At 39.7% G+C, this 21,776-nt stretch overlaps 1 protein-coding gene and 1 long non-coding RNA gene across 7 annotated transcripts in view; both read left to right on the top strand.

Moving 5' to 3' along the window:
* Nucleotides 1-21,776, top strand: part of dennd2c (DENN/MADD domain containing 2C) — a 29,879-nt gene that overhangs the window by 3,599 nt on the left and 4,504 nt on the right. For 2 of the 6 annotated variants that reach the window (XM_016661991.1, XM_007574448.2), the window contains exons 4-15: nt 1,261-1,339; nt 1,550-1,597; nt 1,770-1,957; nt 2,817-2,926; nt 4,805-4,874; nt 5,293-5,370; nt 6,440-6,580; nt 6,806-6,954; nt 7,464-7,641; nt 7,789-7,830; nt 10,222-10,330; nt 11,184-11,426. In XM_016661991.1, the coding sequence (XP_016517477.1) occupies nt 1,261-1,339; nt 1,550-1,597; nt 1,770-1,957; nt 2,817-2,926; nt 4,805-4,874; nt 5,293-5,370; nt 6,440-6,580; nt 6,806-6,954; nt 7,464-7,641; nt 7,789-7,830; nt 10,222-10,330; nt 11,184-11,426 (1,435 nt within the window). Of the gene's footprint in view, nt 1-1,260; nt 1,340-1,549; nt 1,598-1,769; nt 1,958-2,816; nt 2,927-4,804; nt 4,875-5,292; nt 5,371-6,439; nt 6,581-6,805; nt 6,955-7,463; nt 7,642-7,788; nt 7,831-10,221; nt 10,331-11,183; nt 11,427-20,605; nt 20,713-21,776 lie in introns of those variants that run through there. The other 4 variants (XM_016661995.1, XM_016661993.1, XM_016661994.1 and 1 more) reach the window with 4 other exon arrangements.
* On the top strand, nt 19,509-20,201 carry LOC107833262 (uncharacterized). The gene is made up of 2 exons (XR_001658975.1): nt 19,509-19,580; nt 19,626-20,201. It is a non-coding gene; the product is annotated as an uncharacterized LOC107833262 (long non-coding RNA).

Below are 21,776 nucleotides of genomic sequence, written 5' to 3'. Positions count from 1 at the left end.
TCCTGTCAACTTAATATCTTTTAATACAAAAAGAAGGTGGACCACCTCAACGCCCCGACCACCGGGCTTGGCAAGTTTTCTGGGGGAAACCCTGGACCTATTCCAGTTTTTCCATACAGAAAAACTGTACATATCTAACAAAATTATTAAAAAGGATCAATAATCTTGCTACGTAGCTTAACTCAGTTCAGCATTAGGTTATTATGTCAAGATGTGAGTCAGAAACTTCACATCTTCACTTTGCAGTACTTGTCCCTTCTCAGCCATGGAAAACTTCTCTACATCTATCTAAGAACAGCCCAGTTTCAGGAAATTTCTGGACTTCAGGTCATTTCTTCTAGTGAAGTTTTCTTTTGTTGATTTGAATTTGCACTTGGAGTGACTGACGCTCTAATTATACAACCCCTCTTCATTCCTGCTTACTGGCAGAAACTTTTAGATAATAAAGGTTGTGTACCGTATTTTTCCGACTATAAGCCGCTACTTTTTCCTCACGCTTTTAATCAAACCTTGGGATGGGTTTATAATCCTACTTCTCATTTGATTCATAATCACAAAAATTTATTTTTAATCTGAGGAATAATTCCACACTGGGAACTTTGAGAAAGTTTTTTTTTTTAAATTCCTGCACCTCTTCAACTTTATTCCCAGCCTCCCTGGCAGCTTTCTGTGTTTTTTTATTTTTTATTATTATTTGTAGACATTCATCCAGTTTTCTGATGTCACTGTTATCACACATTCTCTCAAATCTTTTTTATACTTCATCAAACCCTAACTTGGCTAATTATGCAAATAAGCTGAGCTTTATTTAAACTCAATAAGATTCACTGCACTTTATTGACATCAAGAAGAATAAATTGAGAATTTGAAATAAAAAGGTGATTCATCCAAGTATTTGGTTGGTCACACTTATTCAGGCAGTTCATTGCAGCTTCTGTTTTCTTTAAAGGGGTGTACATACTTGTTTAAGCTAGGACGTTTGGATAAAACCAAGGTAGTGTGTACATTATCCTTTCACCAAATCACAAGTTTATAATTAACATTTCTAAACTACAGTTGAAACAAAATAACTTCTGCAAACTTTCCTGAATAAGAAAACTGATATGTTTGGTTTGAGACAATGCAACATTTAATTGTGATTAATCACAGCACTAGTGTGACTAATCTGATTAGATTTTTAATCAATTTACAGCCCTGACTCTGATGTGACTCTGTAGGGACGAGGCTGTGAAATACATGCGTATTTGCATTTTTCCACAGTATATCGCCAAGATTGAGACCATTTTTGATGACAAACGAGGCAGAAAAAGAGTGAAGAACCAAGGGCCCTTTGCACGAGGTAAGAGCCGAAACAGAACCTCTCATCAGGGAGATTAAAGTGAGCTTCTTGCTGGAAATACCCAGCTTCTGATAATGTACTAACTTAAGGCCAGCAGGAGAAGGGCCAGGCTAATGATTATCAAACAAAGACTTACTGTCTTCATGTGATTATGACTTGTCGAGGCTTTTCATTCCCGTCCTGCTGACTAATGTTTGCTCCTCTTGGCAGCAGAGGAGGCCAGCGGGACGGAGAGCGATCCAGAAGACAACACTGAAGGTATCAGCAGTAAAATAAAAGGTTTCTGTTTGGAGTTCACAACTCTTATGTCTGAAAGAATTACTCACTGAAGTGTGAACGGAATGAAGAACGTGGACAGTTCTCTTTCCGTAAACGAGCCTTGGTGAAATGCATTCCTTTGCATTAGCACATGATCGCTCCATGTGTTCAGCAGGAAGGTCTGTTTACATCCAGTCCACACTGAGGCGACGGCCCGGGTATCGCACCCTGGAGAGGGACCTGATCCAGCTACAGCAGCAGAAGCAGCAGCTCTTCCAGATCTTCGTGGTCGTGTCGCTACGGAAAACCACCACAGGAAACACGTACTCCCCTGAAATTACTCAGCAGTTTCCAAAAATGGTTAGAGGGAGCCTTTACCGTAACATTACCCTGCTCTTCTGACAACCTAAATGTGCTTTAATTGCCTTAAGTGAATGGAATCTGTTGTTTGCATCTTAAGATGATTTTGTTTTATGATTGGAAGGGGAATTTCCCACACTGGCATGAGTCAGTAAATGTTACGAGCTTTGTCTACTCATTTACTTCACTCTAAAATCAGCATCTTTTCATCCCAGTCAGTATAATCAGTTTTAACTTTCAGCTATTTTTATATTTTGATTGATTTATTTATTCAGTCAGTCATCAAATAAAAACCTCTGAACATTACAACAATGTGAACAGCTGGACTGAAATGTGCAGGCAGAAGCACCAGGCTGATGCTTGTCCTTCCTGCACATCAAATCATTACAATATATGAAAAAAACTAAACGTTATTTACTCTCGTAACCCTGAAATATTTTTTTAAACATTTCCTTTGAAAACCCATAATGAACTAGAAGCTCATCAGTCGATGCTGCATCTTTCCATAATTTAATTCCAACAGCAGAAAAATACCTCTTTATTAGATTTTTAGCTTGTTATTTGGTGAAGTTAAAAATGTGTCCAAATCATATTTGGATTCACATAATGTGAAGAATCTTTGCACAGGCAATAAACTTAATTTACCTCTGAACTTTAATTGTGTTATTTTAATTAACCAAATCATAAAATTTCATGATTTAACAGTGGACTTGTTGATGGTAACCAGCCATATGTATGGCTATTGGTATAATGATAAATCATTTCAAACAGTTAAAATTATTTTGAAAACAATCATTTCTATTGATTGTTTCTTCAGTGAAAGCTGTGGCTCCTCTGACCTGCAGCCGTTTCATTTCAGTTTGAAAAGTCGTCCCGTCTCTCCAGAGAAGCTGAGGATCAACTCAACATGATTCCCAAGTTCTGCTTCCCGGATCCACAGGACTGGAAGCCATCTGCACACACACCCAGGTCAGCTGCTGCACCGCAGCGACACTCAGTCAAACACAAATCCTAAAACAACAGGGGCGCAATGGTAATAAAAACACTTTAGTGATTTCTTTTAGCATCTCAAAGCTAATGCCTTCATTTGTTATTATATAATGTGGTTTAAATGCCTTCTGTTGTTTCTGTTCCATGTTACGTGTATTATTAGATCCCCTCTTTTCTGTTTATGACTTTGGCTGTCAGCTCTAATCCCTAAATTCATCTCAGTTTTCATGGATTAAAACCAGGGTGTCCAAACTTTTTGTAATAGGACTTTTAACTTCACAGATATAAAGTTAAAAGTAGCTGTGGGCTATAAAAATATTTTTTTATCTCTTCTTATAAAAAAATGCAAAAATAATAAAAACAAATTAAATGCACAATATTTTGATGAAACATCCTAGCACGAATAAGTTATGTCATTTTAGAGGTCGATCTGTCGATTAACTGATTAATTGCATAAAAAAATTGGCACATGCGGCAAATTATTTTTATTTAACCACTTAAGCCTTTTTTAATGGGATATTAGAAATACATTAAAAGATTCTAATACCGTATTTTCCGCACTATAAAGCGCACCTAAAAACCTTCAATTTCCTCAAAAGCCGACAGCGCGCTTTATATATGGACCAATATTGAGCCACAACAGGTCTAGCAACTACGGTAAGCAGGGCCAGACTTCATTTTCACCCGTAGAAGAAGAAGTGTGCGATGCATGCTGGGATAGTTGTCAGAACGCTGGTTTGTAATCTATTAATAAAGTTTGACTGACCTATCTACCTACCGACCGTCTAGAATCAGGTCATCTGCAGGTCACTTAGCACCACGTTCTCCACCAACATGCTGTCCGCGAACAGAGAAGGGTGACCATCGTCCAGCCACGCCCCGGCCCAGTCGCGGAAGGCTCTCCTCGCCGACCGGAGTCAAACTGTTTTGTTGACATTCCCGTTAGCGCAGCTCCATCTAGTGGATGCATAACTTAACTCCACCCTCTACTGTAGCGTTTATTCTATGCGCCTTATAATCCGGTGTGCCTTATAGTGCGGAAATATGGTAATTAATTTTCCTTTTTAAATAAGAAAATAAACCATTTAGTGCCTAGAATGCAATAAAATGTGAATATTTTTGCACTGTTGTGACTTAATTGTGTGTGTTGTTGCTTCAGTAAAATGGCCTATTTTTTAGTCTGTATACTCCAGTTAACAATCAATTACTAAATTAGCAATTATTTAATTAATCAATTCATTACGATTAAAACTTTCGGTTTTAATCGTAATCTTTTATCAACTACAAAACATGTAGTTGATAAAAGATGAATAGTTTGTGTTGTTGCTCCAGTTTTAAGACTATTTGAATTTGTTTTAAATTTGTTTTAAGCGCATCACCATCACCGGTCTGGTGAAGCAAAGCTGGGGCCAGAGCCGCACTTTCACACCCTCACTTAAAACGTTCAAAAACAAAATAGTTATTATTAATTATCTTAATATTTGGTGCTCTCATTTGGCTGTAGCTACATTCATTGTTGGATTTACTTGTCCGCCTTTTTTCGCAAAATTTTCGCGAAACAGGCGGACGGAGCCTGGTGCTGCAAGGCTGGAGGCCTTGTCCTGTTAGGCTGCGGGGCCTGGCTAATACCCGTGTTAAGAAATGGAAGGTCTGCGTAGATCATATAACTTGAATGGACAGGAAGTCCAACAGAATGATTTTATCTTTTCTTTTTATCTTTTTATTACTTTCTTTTTATTTTTCTTTCTCACTGTTTAAACTTATGTAAAGCACTTTGAAATGCCTTGCTGCTGAAATGTGCTATACAAATAAAATTTGATTTGATTTGATTCCTGATTTTTCCGGTTTCATTTCCAGTGAGACGTTCTCTTTTGTCCTCACCGGAGAAGACGGGAGTCGCTGGTTTTGTTACTGCCGTAAGATCCTGGTGAGTGAGGACGTGAGCTGACATCTGGATGGGAGTTATTGGCTCATTTGACTGTGCGTGACCTGGCAGTTCACCGCGTCATTATTCACTATCTCTGAGGAATCACACTCCAGCTACCTCTGAACCCGTGACGCACAGCAGAAGGAATGTCGCAGCTTCCTTCTCTGCTTGGTGTTGTCTTGTTTAGTGCGGCGTCTCAAACCCATCTGTTATTATTTGTCAAATTAATCAGAGTTTTATCTCAGGTGGAGCGATGTTATCGATATGCAGAGTTTAAATCTGCTGTTGGCTGTAAAGCTGTAGTTTGGTTTGTAAAGTTTGGTATAAAGGGAAGCAGAAACTGGCAGGTTTGTGTCTTGTGTGTGAAACATGTCTGCTGTGCTCTGCTGTCTGACTTGTGCAACTTTCTGTTTTCAAGCCCAGTGGAAAGGGGAAGCGGCTTCCTGAGGTGCACTGCATTGTCAGCAAGTTGGGCTGTTTCAACCTGTTTGCTAAGGTAAAGTCACTCACTGAGTGCAGTTTAAATCCTGTTTTCTGCATTTTGTCACAACACAACCAAATACTTCAGTGTATTTTGTCAGCAGAAGAACCTTAAACATCTAGTCAGAACTACAGATTAAATTAGATGCGTGGATTGTTGTATGTCAGAATGGCCCAGTCAAAGTTTAGGTCTTTAGAATGTGCAGCAACAATTGAACACTGATGTTAACTAGGACTGAAACGATTAACGGGATTAATCGATTATTCAAAAAAAATCATCACCTAATTTAGTAATCAATTAATTGATCATTTAAGTAAACAGACTCAAAAGGTCTCAGAGCAGTAATTAAACCAAAACTTTATAATAAAAAAAAAACTATACATTTTGAATACAACATAAAACCTTTGTCTGTAAAATGTTCTACCCTGAACTCTTCAGGTGACAGATTTAGCTTCACTTTGTTCAAATTCTGCTAAAAAAATCTCCTCCAGAGCAACTTCTGCTACTATTAATAATCCACAGAATAATCAGCTCTGCATTGTACTGATGTTCAGTCCAGCACTAAGGCTTCTCACATGTTAGAAATATTTTAATTGCTTCATTTACTACAAATGATCAATCATAAACTGAAGAATTGCTGCTATTGCATTAAAATTGAATTATTTGTTTCTTTGCATCTTTTGGTGTATTTTTAATATTGTATAAAAAATATTTAAATAAGAAATCATTTTTATCAGATTAATGTTGATGTTCACTTCCACACAGTCCAAATGAACCAGGCAAAGTACTTAGAAAGAGGAATGATGGTCAGAAGGTTTTAGTCTGCATACATGGATGTTTGTGGCTGGAATGTGACAGAAAGTGGAAAAGTCTCCAGCAGGGGGAAATACTTTTACAAGGTGCCGTAAATCTGCTCACGTCTCTGCTTCAGAAGCTTCAGCAGAAGAAGTGAAGAGGATAGTGGCTATGAAATGAGTTTGACCTCTGACCTGTCCTGTAGTTGGGCTTGAAGGACAGCGGGTTGTTTGATGAGGTGTGTTCCTCCTGGACTCACAGGGAGCGTTGTGTCTGTGTGTCTGTCCAGATCCTGGAGGAGGTGGAGCGGCGCAGAGAGATTTCTCCGCCACTGGTTTATACGTTCATGCGCAGCGTGATGGAGGCCCCGTTCCCGGCCCCCGGACGCACCGTCACTGTCAAGAGCTTCCTGCCTGGCTCTGGGAATGAGGTAACCCCCGGCACAGAAACAGAAAGTCCTGATCAGCAGCCGTGTGGCTCGTAGCTACGCCCCCTCCTCAGACCGTTTGGAGTTGTTGTTGTTGACATGTTAACAGTCAGCTGTAGCCTGCTCCGTCACTGCCAGGAACAAAATGACTAAAGGCAGTGCTGTAACTTGTTCAGCACTCTGACGTGTCGGCTGCAACTCGAAGCTTAGTGGTTTGTTCTGCTGCAGGTTCTGACTCTGTGCCGACCCGTGGACTCCAGGCTGGAGCATGTGGACTTTGACAGTCTGCTGCAGTGTCTCAGTGTGGGGAAACTCCTGCAGGTGTTCGCTTCCCTCCTGCTGGAGAGGAGAGTCATCTTTGTTGCTGATAAACTCAGGTAAGTAACATCATCATGCTGACAGTTAGCAACCTGCATAGCTTTGGGAATTCTTTTCATTTCCCTCTGAACCCATAAACTCCTGTTCTGACTCAGCTCTTTAGCAGCGTTGGTATTTTATCATGTGGTGATAATAAATCTTGACGTAAAAATTGTTTTAACTCTGTTTTTTTTCCAAAGCTGCTGGTTCAGAACAGAGAGCAGCTTGTTGTGATATTAAACATCTGTTTGCTGGGATTTAGGACATTTGATGGATTTTTGATTAAATTCATCAATATTCTTTAAGCTTCAAGTCTTTAGGAGTAAATTGAACCAAAACATCCCAGCAGCCACAGCATCATGACTTCTAGATTAGTTACTGGTATCCCAGCTAACATATCACTACTACATCATTTGGGTCCCAAAATGTGTTGAGCTTATATAGGAAGTTTTTTTCACAGTTTCATTCTCCTGAGTCAGTGAGTCAGCCGTCCAGATGTATCTCATGTTGTAAACCGTTTTGCTCTCAGTGTGCTGTCCAGGTGTGGCCACGCCGTGCTGGCGCTGCTTTACCCCTTCACCTGGCAGCACACATTTGTCCCAGTGTTACCAGCCAGCATGCTGGACATCAGCTGCTCTCCCACACCGTTCCTCATTGGTGTGCTGGCTCCGTGTTTGCCAGAGGTGCTGGAGCTGCCCATCGAGGAGGTAAAGCAGCTGGAGGTCTCCTCATCTCCTCTCTGCTTCCTCTTTATGCTTCAACATGAGAAAATCACACTGTTGCTCTGACTCATCTAAACTCCATTGATTCAGCTGTAAAGTAAATGTTGTTCCTTCTTCCTGTTGTCTTCCCAGGTTCTCATTGTGGATCTGTGTGCTGACAGGTTTGTCATACAGGTGTGTACACTCAGGGATAATAGTGCAGGAGGGCGTGGCTCCTGTGGGAGAGGCGGCTTTGCCTCCACTTGTCGCCTGCTGGGTGGAGTGCTTTAGGGACAAAGGAAGTGACAAAAGCATGCAGGACAAGAGCCCAGAGCAAAACCACACTAATATTTTCATAATCAATCTACCACATATCATTCACACTTTAGTTTGTTCTGAATCCTGTTACATTAAAAAAATCTTAGAGAAAAAGACTGTAACTCTGTGTAAATGTTCTGATGTGCTTTTGCTGTTTTTCTGGAAAACACACTTTAAAATCTAAAACTGGAACTTAAAACAATTTTCAAATCATCCATTATTATTCATCCAGAATCACACGCACATTGTGGTGAATGTAGTATTCAAGTTAAGGGTGAACCGATTTATCGAACCAGATTTCTTTAATTTAGGGATATCGGCCAATACTTGCATGTGAAACTGATCTTCTCTACCTCAGTAAAGGTCTAAACATCAGCCTCTGTCCTCTTCTGCTTTACAGTGAGAGGCTAGAGTGTGAGCCCTGCCCACCATGTCATGTCCAACGAGAGTCACCCCACTGCTGCCAACTCACCAACTTTCCTTCTATATTTAGCAACATTTCACTCAAAAAAGTAATTATCGGCCAAACTCGGCAGATCAGGTTTTTTAAAGATCAGCCAGAAAACTGAAATTGGTGCAGCTCCAATTCAAGCTGTGCTCTCCAAAGCAGGACCAGATTTAGGACAATAGTTTTGATGCCCTATTTAAAAAATAATATAAAATCTTTCCCACATGCAAATTACGGAACGTTAATAGGTGGGCCAACACATTAGCAGGTATGAATTGATGGTTTAAAATTTCTGTCAGATTGTCCCATAGATGTGATATAAGGTCATAGCTTGTAAAATATTTAAATCTTTAATAATTAAAAAAACAGTATTAAAAAAAAGCACAAAATGAGCCCATGAGTTTAATATGAGGTAGAATGAAAAACAAAAAGATAAAACTAGAAACTTTCTGAAGAAATTTAAACGGGGCCTCAAAGTGTGCCCGACGGTTGGAACCCAGTGTTCTGATGCTAAAAATTAGCATCAATGCTACAGTAAGCTACAATGTACTCAATGCCGTGTGGAGAGTCAAAAGTATGTTGAGTAGTTGGACTCACTCCATTCAGTATGTTAAAATTTGTGTATAAGCTAAAATTTTCCAAAATGCTAATGTTAGCCTAAATGTTGCCAGTGGCATATGGGGTATAACTAGCATGTTGACTTTCATTGACTTCCTCCATTCAGTGTGCTAAACATGGCTAATAAATACAAAATAGCTAAAAAGCTTATTTTAGGGAAAAGGCAACTGCTAATGTGGGCTGTAGCTACATTAGCAGTGTTTGTGCTAATGCTAATGCACTGCCTTCTGATTTTTACTTTTGCAAAAGGAGAAATCACATGTTTACTTTGTGGCTCTTGATTACCAGAAAATGAGCTCATCTCTTAGCAACAGATTAACAACAAATATTATTGTTCAAAAAAAGTAAGATTTTTTTCTGCTCTTTTTCTCTTATCTTACACTATTTACTACTAATTGTGCAGTTGGCGAATTGGGCAGAAATTTTTTTTTTTTTGTCATTGAAGGTAAATGTATTATAAAATATATACTTTTCTGTAGTAAGTATTCTGCCAAGATGGTGTCTCTGTAGTTCTAACTGGAAGCTCTGCCCTCCTCTGTAGGAACTGAGTGTTTGCCATCTCTGTAGTTTTCTACATCTCTGTCCTCCTCAGTGTTCTGTTGCTATGGTAATTGATAGCAATTATCATAGCAGTAACCTTCACTTCTGAAAATTGCCATCTGTGAGTGAGACACAGAGGGGCAGAAAAAATTCTATCTCTGCTTTGAGTCTAAGGCTGCATTCACACTGCAACCTGAAGTGATCCAATTCCGATTTTTTTGACGTAATACGACCTGTATCTGATCTTTTCACGACAGTCTGAACAGCACAGGTTGAATTCTTTTCGAATGCGACAGACACCACAAAACTGTGACAGAATTTATTTTGATTTGAATTTGGCTCGTTTTTCGCTAATTACGTCACCATGGTTACTCGAAATGCCAACAGAAGTAATAGCCCACATGCTGAGATCCAGCCACATGTGGGGGTGCATGCAGCAGTATGAGCTGCATTAACCGAGAAAAGGAACCGGCAGTTATTTTGAGGTGTAGAGTAATAGGTGCATGCATTGCAGAGAGGCATTGCTCTCCTATGCTTTGCTGTGGCAGGCCCCAATAAAAGCATGTTTTTGTTAGTGCCTCTGTAAATGTGTTAAAGCTCAAAGTAACACCATGGAGGCTGATGCAGACTGGATGTGAGTGTCTGCCTGCTCTGTGCTGCAGCTCGGAGATGAAGATTGCATTCTGCCCAGCAAACTTCAGGCGGCGCTGATGCAGGTCCTGGAGGACAGAGAGGACATGCTGAGACAGGACAGCAGAGACGCATGTGGAGGTCAGTTTAACCTTCACTGTTTTACCTCCTCATTGTGTCACCAAACCTCAATGCTTTCTGAGGTTTTATGTGGCAGAAAGCAGAACTAAGAAGTCAAAGAAAAGTGAAATGTGGTTTTTGACAGAACTATTCTAATTCTGAGTTACACATTGTTGGTAGTTTAACTCCGCATAATGCACTAACGTTTTCCTAAAGTAGTTTCATGTCCTACATGCTAATTGCTGTGTGGTGAAAAGCTAATTCTTCACATAATCCTGGAAACAGAGTGCAAAACGCCTGGTCGGATCTAGCCCCGCCTTTAAGACGCAGCTCCTCCTCAGAGGTGCAGTTTCCAAGCTACCGAGCTTCAGCCCCACACAACAGCTCCTCCCACTCAGCTCCTTCAGACTAGCCAGCAGCAATTAGCAAACATCTGGTGGAACTGCTGAGCTAATTATAGGAGCTACTGCTCCATGAAATGCTGGTAAAAACGTTGTTAAAGGGTTAATAGAGGAGTCATGTTGGGATGACTTCCTGAAGTCAAAGCTTCAGAAAGAGCAGGAGCTTCTTAAAGAGACAGATGCCCAATTTCAAGTCACATTTCTTTAAGTCATATTTGATATTTACAGCATTTTTATAAAAACTGGGTGTAAACAGTTAGTTTATTGTCTTATAAAATGACACATTGTTCCTGGACAAAACATGATACTGCCCCTTTAAGATACATTGACCTGTGTTGTGTGAAAACCAGAAGGGTTTTTAAGTATATTTGGAGGGCAGTGTGATAAAGAGGACGTAACAGATTTATTAGCTGTTTTAATGAAGTAGCTGTGTTTATTGGCGGAGTGTTTAAAGCTGCTGTCTGCTCCGTCAGAGTGTCCGGCCGACCTGAGCGCCCTGCTGTCCGAGGCTTTTGTCCGGTTCTTTGTGGAGCTGGTGGGCCACTATCCTCTGCACATGGTGGAGGCTGCCGGAGGAGCCAAGGAGCTGCAGAGAGAAAGCTTTCGCAAGTCTCACCCCTCACGCGGAGTCCGACAGTTCCTGCAGCTCTTCATGGAGACACAGATGTTTGCTGGCTTCATCCAGGACAAAGAGCTGCGCAAGGGAGGAGGGAGAGGTGAAGATGTTCACAACCACAGCAAAACTCATTTTCAAGTGCTCAGTTTGTGTCCTCTAAAACAAACCAGATTTTGCTCATATAAGTTAAATGAAACTCTCTAATGTTAGTTGGTAGTCAAACAGCATTTAGTATCAATAAATAACAGGAACTTTATTATTATTAATTTTTATGTTTCCTGCAGAAGGATCATTCAGATCCCACTTTATTATTTTCTTGTTTCCCCAAAATCCACAACATAATTAGTTGTGAGGAAAAAACATGAGGGAATGACATTTCATATGAGATATAATATTCTGTCTAGTGTCTAGTAATTTAAAGTTCAAAAAACAGCTTTAGAAAGGCCAGCTATATATTTAATGTTTTCTAGAGGTGTGCCAATTGATCAGCCACTGATCATAATCAGCTGATTTCCATGAAAAAGTGTATGGTAGGTCATCGCGGATCACTGTCTCTTGTTGCCGATCACCTAAACCTATCACCTGCATCTCACATCGCAGCCTGTGTGTTGTTATGGCAATTTCATTATCAAGGAATGAGAATCTGTTTCAATAATAAGAGAAAGATTAATCTTAGTCTTTAAGTTTCTTTATTCGAAGGCAAAAGCGTTCGAAGACCCTTCTCACTGAGCGCAGTCAGGAGAAGAGCCCTGAGCAACACGCATCACATCGTTATATAGTCACAGCAAGACAAAGACCCTCCCAAAGTCTGATGTTATCTCTACTGCCAGATGGCCACAGAGACACCCTGACCCCCTCCTCATGAACTATCTCTCACCTCTTGGAGGAGATGATTTTATGGCAGGATGGAGAGCTGATAAGGATTTCAGGAGGAACTTCTAACACTTCTTTGTCAGTTCATGGGGTCAGGTCAAACAGGGTACAAACTACATTTCACACATCAGCCCTTCAAGACAATTATCAGATCAAGCATTTTACCCAAGATGTCTTCAGGTCTCTTCTGCTATCACGGCTGCGGAAACATCTAAACATTATCTGCAAACTTATTTAATGGACAAACACATCTTGCAGAAATACAAAAACAAAGCAGATATAATCAGTAAATAAATGGTAAAAAGTATCATCAGTTCCTTCAAGAATGAAATAAGACTGAAAACAAAATTTTCTATTACATTCCACCCTTTTGATTACCAAATAATCACTTACTCCCAAGAAAATTTCCATATAAAAAAATCTAAATGTCCTCCCAATCCATCAATATTTTCACCCCAAAGGTTTTAAGTAAACATATAAATAGAAATAGTCTTCATAAAAGTTGTATTCTTGCACTACACTCATGGTAACACATCACAGTGGTTCCACATCCCGCAATGCTGCGCATCGCTCATTAGTCCATACAAGAGTGTTATCCATCATCTTTTATAAGAATCGCTCCAAAAAAAACATTCCTATTTACTCACCCCCACTGTCCAAACCCCTGAATCAAGACAATCTCACATACTCCAGGAGGAACCAGAATTTTTCTGTTCATACCCCTTCATGCTAGGCAAAGAAACCCAAACATTTGTAATCGTCTTACCAGAAATAATTCCATTAAACCTTGAACAATTGGGAAAAGTAGTAAAATTAAATAAAACCATGTTAGGGATACCAGGATCATCCTGTGCTGCATATGGCTTTAAGTCATCACAAGGCCCCATACCTGAACAGGAGACTTTCAAAACACTTTTACAGCCTTTGGAAATTCCCAAAGGAACACCCATGTCATATGGTTGGAAGATACATATTTCTGGAGTTAGATGAGGAGGATCCTGTCCCCGAAATTGATGAATCATCCCAGATTTTACACATGTATCATTAGTTCGAGTTGGAAAATGTCCCAATTTCCTTATGGGACCTCACTCCTGATGTCAAGGAACACACATTTTCAACCAAATAAACATTCTTCATAATAATTACAAATTACTGCCACAATCCTAATCCGGTAACAACAGCAGATTGGTTGGAATAGAATATGGAATTATAGAACAAACACACAGCTGGAATTGGTAACTCTCCTTGTCACCGTCTTCACAATTCCTCACCATGTGTTTTCTTCTGGTCCTTGATGATCAATGTCGTGGTTAGCTTTTCTCTTCATTCTAACCAAAGGTGATGTTGTGGCATCAGAAGTTTTATTTCCTACTTGCCTTAGGGATTCAGCTTCTCAAACTAAAGTGGTTATTGTTAGGTGTTTCTTCTTTCGTAACACCACAAAAACAAAAGCAAATCCTGGAATCCTGCTGCCCCTTCCTGGGTGGCTCTGCGCTTCACGCCGCCCTGTTACTAAGACAGGTGAGCAGTCGTTGGAAACCCCTCCTTAGGAGGGGGTTCTGTTGTCTTCATCTGGACCCTCAGATGTAGGTAGTTCAGCGGTGAGCAGTTTGCACTGGCTGGCGTGAATCCAGGCGGCTTGTCAGTCAGCAGGACGATATAAGGCCCCAACCACCATCTGGACTTCCAGTGCCGTCTGCATGTGCCCTTCACCAAAACCCACTGACCAGGTTCAAAAGGGTGTAGAGGTTTATCAGCCACCGGAGGAAGGGCAGGTTTCACGGCCTGGTGGGACAGAGAGACTGTGACAGAGACTTACAATATTCTAACGTACTATTTCCCATGGTATTAGTAGTTAGTATTCACATATTTGCTGGTTTCTCCTCCAGTTGTTGCAGGTCTACCAAACAAAATTTCAAAAGGGCTTAGATTAGCTCTCGCTCTAGTCCTTATTCTCATGTACATCAAAACCAAGGGTAAAGCTTTTGGCCAGGACAACCCTGTTTTTTCACAACATTTTGCCAATTTGTTTTTAAGCGTGCCATTCTCACGTTCCACAGCTCCTCCTGACTGTGGATGATACGCACAGTTTATCTTTAATTCAAACCCAAACAATGTGCTTATGTCTTTAACGCCTGGTTTACAAAATGTGTTCCATTATCACTTGAAATAAGATCAGGTATTCCCCATCGAGGAATAATTTCTGTCAACAAAGCTTTTGCTACAGCGCTGCTGTCTGCTTTGTTTTACTCTTCAACATCCTTGGAAAACATATTTACCACCACTAGGCAATACCTTTTCCCTTCAGAAGGTGTTAGTTCAATGAAATCCATCATCAAATGCTGAAATGGTCAATCTGGAGGTGGATGTGCTGCTTGTTGGGTCACTAAAGTTCTAGTTGAATTGCGAGCTACACAGATATGACATCTCTTACAAAAAAAACTTTTCCGCTGTCACAGGAAAAATTCTTGTATACCGTCTTTGTTTTACTGCTGCAAGCATTCCAGCTTCCCGACACATGATCTAACCCATGTGCCCACTTAGGAAACCAGGAAAAGAAACGTTTTGGTAGGCATGGTCTTCCATCCAAACTACACCATTCCCCATCATCCGTGTAAACACATCGATCTTTCCTCCAAATACGCTTCTCAGCATCAGTTGAAAAGGACTGCATTTCATGCAATGTGACCTCTGAAGGTGAAGGCAGGCAAAGGTTAATGGAGCAGACATGTAATGGTTGTAATGCAGCAGCCTTTGCAGCAGCATTCCCTCTAGAAACAAAGTCAGAGAAGCCTGTGTGGGCAGAGCATTTCACAACAGCTATTTCTTTGGGAAGCAGAATAGCATCTAATAACTCTACTAGCGGGGTGGCATTTAAGATAAATTTCCCATCTGATTTCAAAAAGGAACGATGTTACCAAATTATGAACAATTTCAAATGCATATCTTGAAACGTTTGCCTTTTGCCAATTTACATGCTTCTGTTAGTGCCACAAGCTCAGCTGTCTGTGCTGAAAAGTGTAGCGGAAGCTGCCCAGAAGAAACTATTTCAAATTTAGTACACACAGCATAGCCCACACGATTTATCCCGGTATCTGATCTGAAGGAGAAACCATCCACAAAGAAAACAAAGTCAGGGTTAGCAAGAGGCATGTCTGTTAAGTCAGGTCGCAGCGTACAGACAATGTCTAAAACAGAGGAGCAGTCATGTGGCTCCCATCCTCCTCTGTTGGCAGCAGCATGGCTGGATTCAACACAGTACAACGTTTACCTGTACTGTTTAGCATGTCCAATAATATCAATGAGAAACAAAGTCAGCATGCTGCAAAAGGGAATGATATTTCATGTTCAAGCAGGATGATAGTTACAGACTCCAGCACATAACAATCAAGGTGCTGCAGTCCACAATGTTCTGTGAGGCCAGAACAACTTTCCAGCTGCATTCACAGGTCCAAGAAAATCAGGGAAGCCCTGCTGCAACTGGACCAAGTTTAGAAGAGTAACAAAGTTTGTCACTGTGAGATTGCAGCAGATTACATGAACTCCCTCTTCCACTTCCACCATTTTCACACAGACTTATCAGGGTCAAGCAGAACCAAAGCAGGAACACTAAGTAGTGCCCTTTTCAACACCTCAACTCTTCTCCCGCTTTCAGTAGTCAGGCAATAGCACTGTAAGCTGTGAGGCCACACCCATTGATTAGAGAAAAAAGTGGAGCCTCAAGGTTTAAGTAGTAAGAAGGAAAAGTCCTCATTAAGATTGGTTCCTAAGAGTGGTATCATTTGCCCTGGGTCTGTGGTCTGGGAGCAGCTTGCTAAAAAGATAGCGACTGATTATTTTTAAGATGACATGACCCAGTAAAGTCACCTGTACCTTTGCACACTGCGGCTTCAACGAGAAGCCTTATGACCCTTAAAAGAGCAGTTTTAAAGGTGTCCTCCCTACATTGTTCCTTATTAGTCCTGCAGATCAGGAAGTCATTTACATACTGCTGGAAAACAGAATCTTCACTTAGACCAAGGTTATCAAGAGATTCCTTTTTTCTACCCCGTGAACAAACAATTTTTTCAAGGTCTAGAAATGCAAGAACTGTCACCCAAGAATGAGACCTTTTAAGATCACAGAAGGCTCGCTCTGCCCCGAGAGTCCAAAAGATTTATTATAAGTTAAAAAGTCCTTCATATTCGTTGAAGAGGAAAGGAAAGCCTTCAAAATAACAAATCTTCCCACATAAAAATGACCATCCTGAAGACAACTAAAATCTCAAATCCTCTAATGTAACATTTCCTCAAAAACTTAAAAGTTGTCAAACAGTGTCAAACTTTTACTCTAAAAAAATCACTTTGAACGCACAATCACACACTCATTCACTTCAACATGGAAACAGACACAAAAGATACAAAGTGGTCAGATTTGCAGTCAGTCAAAAAATGTTCAGTCAGTCCTCAATTTGTTTCTTTCCTCAAATTTTAATAATCAATTTGTACTGCAGTTTCATAAATTTTCCAATTTTCCTTTAACTATATTTTTTGAATGATTTGCTTGGTCTCTAATCTTCAGGATCATATTTAGGGATATGTCCACATTCAAAAAAGATATATCAACATATGTTTTTGGATTCTGCAATAAACTAATCAATTTTCTGTTGCTGAAACATTTCACCAATTTTAATAAACTTCATTTTCTGTTATAATGTTAAAATCTAATTTAACTGTTCAACTCAAAGGCAAACACACATTTTATGCTATATGAATAATCTTCAACACTTAAAAAGATATATTTTAATTTCAAACAAATTCCTTCAAGCTAAAAAAAACTGTCAGCTGGTTTCCAAAACTTAGAAATAGTCTGGAACATTTTATTTATTTATTCATTTACTTTTTTCAGGACTGTAATTCAATAATTCTCACTGATAACATTTTTATTTTCCATTACTAGTTTTTTTTAATTGCCCTTTTTCTCTTAAAAGGAAACAAACAAAACAAACAGAATAATTTATTTCAACATAATCTGAACCTTCAAGGTGACTATTTTCCAAAACATCCCATATTATATCTCTAAAACCCATAATTCAGTTATAATGTTCAATGTTTGTTTTTTTTGTTTGTTTGTTTGTTTGATTTTTTTGTTTTTTGGTGGAATTCCATGGCATAATTAATAAGCTCATTGCAGAACTTAAATGTTTTCAGTTTCACTTCAGTTACCTAATCTATGGCTATTGTTCAGGACTCAGAGGTAATCAGTACAAGCTTAGAGAACTTCTCTAATATTGAGCATTAAGACATCTATTGAGACATTCCTATATGTGAACAGGTTAGTAAGCAAGCATTCTTCATTGCAGTGGCAGTGTGTGCATAACTTATCTTGAATGTCTCGTCTCTCTCATTCGCCCTCCTGCTGCTGGCGTCGCTGCAGCGTAATCCTCCCCCTTCTCTCCTCCTCCAGCTTCTTGTCAGTCTAACTGGTTCTGGTGTTTGATCTTTGGGTTGTCCACACTGTCCCTCAGCCAATGTCCATATTGTCCACAAATGAAACAAGCTTCAAACAGTTCAGTGTGGTGTCATCTTCTCCTCACGTCTCTGAATAAAATATTTTCCTTCCCACGATGGTGGGATGATGCTTGCAATGCTGAAAGGATTTTCCCCGAGCCTTTATTGTTGATTCAATTCCTGCTCCATCCGCCTCTGTTGTTGTGTCCTTGGCCAAGACATTTCACTTGTCTTGCCTGCTTGTGATGGTCAGAGTCTCTGGCTTCTGTCAGACTTCCCCCAGAGCAGCTGTAGCCATGGGTCAGTAGGTTGCCACCATCATCCATATGCTGCAGAGCACCATTTCCAATCCGAATGTCCAGCAAGAGACCTCATGAGTTTTCTCATGGTAGTCTCCTGCATGAGAAGGTTCCATCAGTCATCAGTTCCCAGATGTCAGCAGACACTTCAGTGCCTGGAGGTGATGTAGATCTTCTTGATCTTGTGGATCTTGTTGATCACTTTTATCAGTTAGTAATGTGAGAGGGATATCATCTAGTCCATAGGACGACAAGTTTGAGGAGTTGATGTCAGAGGTCAGATGCACTGCAGTGAGGCTCAGACAGAGGGAAAAGGAAAAAGAAATGAAAGTCCATTAGATTTGTTTTTTCTTATATAGTTTTTAGCCACCTATTTTTTCTCCAAAAATTTAAGAACTCATAAATAATTTACTTATTCAAACACATAAACATAAATCATATTAAGGTCTGTAACGTCTTTCATGAACTCAAACATTTCAGCCTGAGGAGGAGATGATTCCCTGGAACCATTTAAACCCATTTCTTCCATAACCTGGTTCCAAACTAAACCCTAAGGTTTAAAAGCAAATGTTAGATTTCACAATTTATGTTTTAAGTTATTCCATTAGTCTTAGTTATCTCACCAGATAACAATGATCCCAGTGCTGGAGCCGTAGAACCCAACAAGCAGCCCTCTTCTCATTAAAGCCTAAGTGAGGTATGAGGCTGGATAATGTCCAGGTCGGTACCTTAACACTGCTTGTCAACCTCCCCGGATGTCCATTCAAGGGAACACAATACCATTTATTATTTTCTTTGCACCCTGTTACTGCTCCGCTTAAAATCTTTCCCCTGGCATACCAGGACTTATCTTTTTCTTTTCTCTACATCTTGCTTCTTCCATCCACAAACTCATACATTTATCATCCTTTCTTTCCAACATTTCTATCTTAACCTGCTTTTCTTTTCCTCTTTCTCCCACTTCATTTCAAAATTCTTCACTCATCCCGACTGGTCTTCACACTCAAACATCCTTCCCCGTATTTCTTATTGTCATACTTGGTTCACAGTCAGACTGCTGTGAACCTTTTGAAGATCTAGATCCCATTTTAACCTTTCAGGGAGACGTCTCTCCTCTGGCCTTCATTCCTTAAGGTGTAGAAGTGCTAAGAACCACCCTTTTTTATCACCCTTTGTGATAAAAATTTTTTCCAAACTCCCTTTGAGTTGAACCTAACTCCCCTTTGGAGTTTCTCACAGGATCACAGCCGTCCGAGTCAAACCCAGTAATAATCATGAAACAGTTCTCACCTGATGGAGATCACTAAGGTCCTTTACGGATCCAGGCGGTCAGCAGCCGTGGAGACGAGACCTCAGATTCCCCTCATTAGAGGTGGACTGAAGACAAACTCCTCAGGTTGGCCAATACATCCGGTCTCATGTCGCCCACGATCTCCTGACACGCTGGATCCCATTTCTGACACCAGAATGTTATGGAAATTTCATTATCAAGGAATGAGAATCTGTTTCAATAATAAGAGAAAGATTAATCTTTGTCTTTAAGTTTCTTTATTCGAAGGCAAAAGCGTTCGAAGACCCTTCTCACTGAGCGCAGTCAGGAGAAGAGCCCCAAGCAACACGCATCACATCGTTATATAGTCACAGCAAGACAAAGACCCACCCAAAGTCTGATGTTATCTCTACAGCCAGATGGCCACAGAGACACCCTGACCCCCTCTTCATGAACTATCTCTCACCTCTTGGAGGAGATGATTTTATGGCAGGATGGAGAGCTGATAAGGATTTCAGGAGGAACTTCTAACACTTCTTTGTCAGTTCATGGGGTCAGGTCAAACAGGGTCCTCAGTCCTTTAAGACAATTATCAGATCAAGCATTTTACCCAAGATGTCTTCAGGTCTCTTCTGCTATCACGGCTGCGGAAACATCTAAACATTATCTGCAAACTTATTTAATGGACAAACACATCTTGCAGAAATACAAAAACAAAGCAGATATAATCAGTAAATAAATGGTAAAAAGTATCATCAGTTCCTTCAAGAATGAAATAAGACTGAAAACGAAATTTTCTATTACAGTGTGCAGCTGCTCCACCTGCAGTGAACTCTCACACCGAATGTCTGCTTAAAGCTGCAGCCTCTAACTTAAACTAACACAATATTTTACATATGTATTAAAACTTTCTCTATGTCCTAACATAAGACAGATAACCTCTGGAAAAATAGTCGATCTGTTCTGCCTCCTCCATGTGTTCTGCAGAATTACTCAGCTCGGTCAGAACCCACCAATCAGAACCAGCATTAATCAGCTAGCCATGCTCACAGGAAGTTTTGATTTTGTAATTAAGGATTGTTTATTTTCATGCAACCTGCATTTGACTTTGAATGAATGTTTCTTTTTTACTTGACATTATTTGATATAGACAGTGTTGTGAGATTTATTTGACTCATGTATAATTTATGGTACTGAGAGCCTTACTGTTAAATATTGTTTTACTGATTGCAGGTTTTTCAGTTTTCCTTTTGACTGAATAGCTGTTGTATTGTGTCTGCAAATATTTTGCATGTTTATGTCTAAGTTAGGTGAATTTATTACCAGATCATTTTTTCGATTTTGCCAGATCACATAGTAGCATTTATACATAACACAAAAAATTAACAGCCAATTCAGGTGATGGCCAAAGATCGGTGACCGGCAGTGATCGGCCCTCATGAGTGATCGGTATCGGAATCGGCAGTAAAAAACCTGATCGGAGCTTCCCTAATATTTTCATAAGTTCATCCTCAGGTCATTACTGTCTCTTGTAAAAGTGTTCTCACCCTTTGTTTTCTTTTCCCGACATTTTGTCCCGTTACAGACACAAACTTCATTGCATTTTCCTGAAACTTTATGTGACAGATCATCATAAATAAAAGGAAAATAATAAGGCTAGAACTAATGACTATTTTAGTAAAAATTATTTTGGTTGATCAGGTAATCCAATAAAAAAAATTTGGTGCAGATTTTCTATCTCGGGTCAAGCTTATTTTATGTAATATTATGCATTAAAAGATAGATATCAAGAAATAATTAAAGTCCTTTTTAATGACAAATGAAACATTTTATTGCTTAAAATGCAACAATGCAGCATTCCTTTAGTTTCTGATTGATCATTTGTAGCAGGATGCATCTGCAGATAAAATATATTTCTTACATCAACATGTGAAATTTAAGACATTTCTGCTGAACTTAACATGAACCATTTAATAACATTTTATTTATTACATCATTTGAACCAGGTGAAGATTAAAGTGTGGGTGTTCTGGGCAGAACATATTTATAGAATTTAATTTTTATCTTAAATGCAAACTTAAATGCAGACTTTTAAACAGTTTTGGTTTAACTACAGCTCTGAGTATTTTGTTCTTCCAGCCTTTTTCTGAATCTGTTTACTCCAGTTAACAATTAATCGATTACCAAATTAGTTGAGGATTATTTCAATAATCTTTTCATCATGATTAATTTGATTAATGGTTTCAACCCTAGAAAATAATACAGTATTTTCATTTAAAACAATAAAATAAAAATCTGAAAAGTGTGGCTTTCATTTGCATTCTCTTTGTTACTCTAGCGCAGTGGTTCTTAACCTGGGTTCGATCGAACCCCAGGGGTTCGGCGGAGCCTCTGCCGCGGAGGTAAAGACACACTTGTGTAAAGTCGTGATGACGCCCCGCTTTGCCATCACTTGCTGCAAAGGATCACGTTACATTGCTGAGCCAATCAGAGCTGCGGAGGAGCAGTGATTGAAGGAG

This window comes from Poecilia formosa, unplaced genomic scaffold (genome assembly GCF_000485575.1).
Source record: "Poecilia formosa unplaced genomic scaffold, Poecilia_formosa-5.1.2 Scaffold352, whole genome shotgun sequence".
Lineage (NCBI taxonomy): Eukaryota > Metazoa > Chordata > Actinopteri > Cyprinodontiformes > Poeciliidae > Poecilia > Poecilia formosa.
The sequence above is the reverse complement of the archived record's forward strand: the minus strand, read 5'-3'. Positions and strand labels throughout refer to the sequence as shown.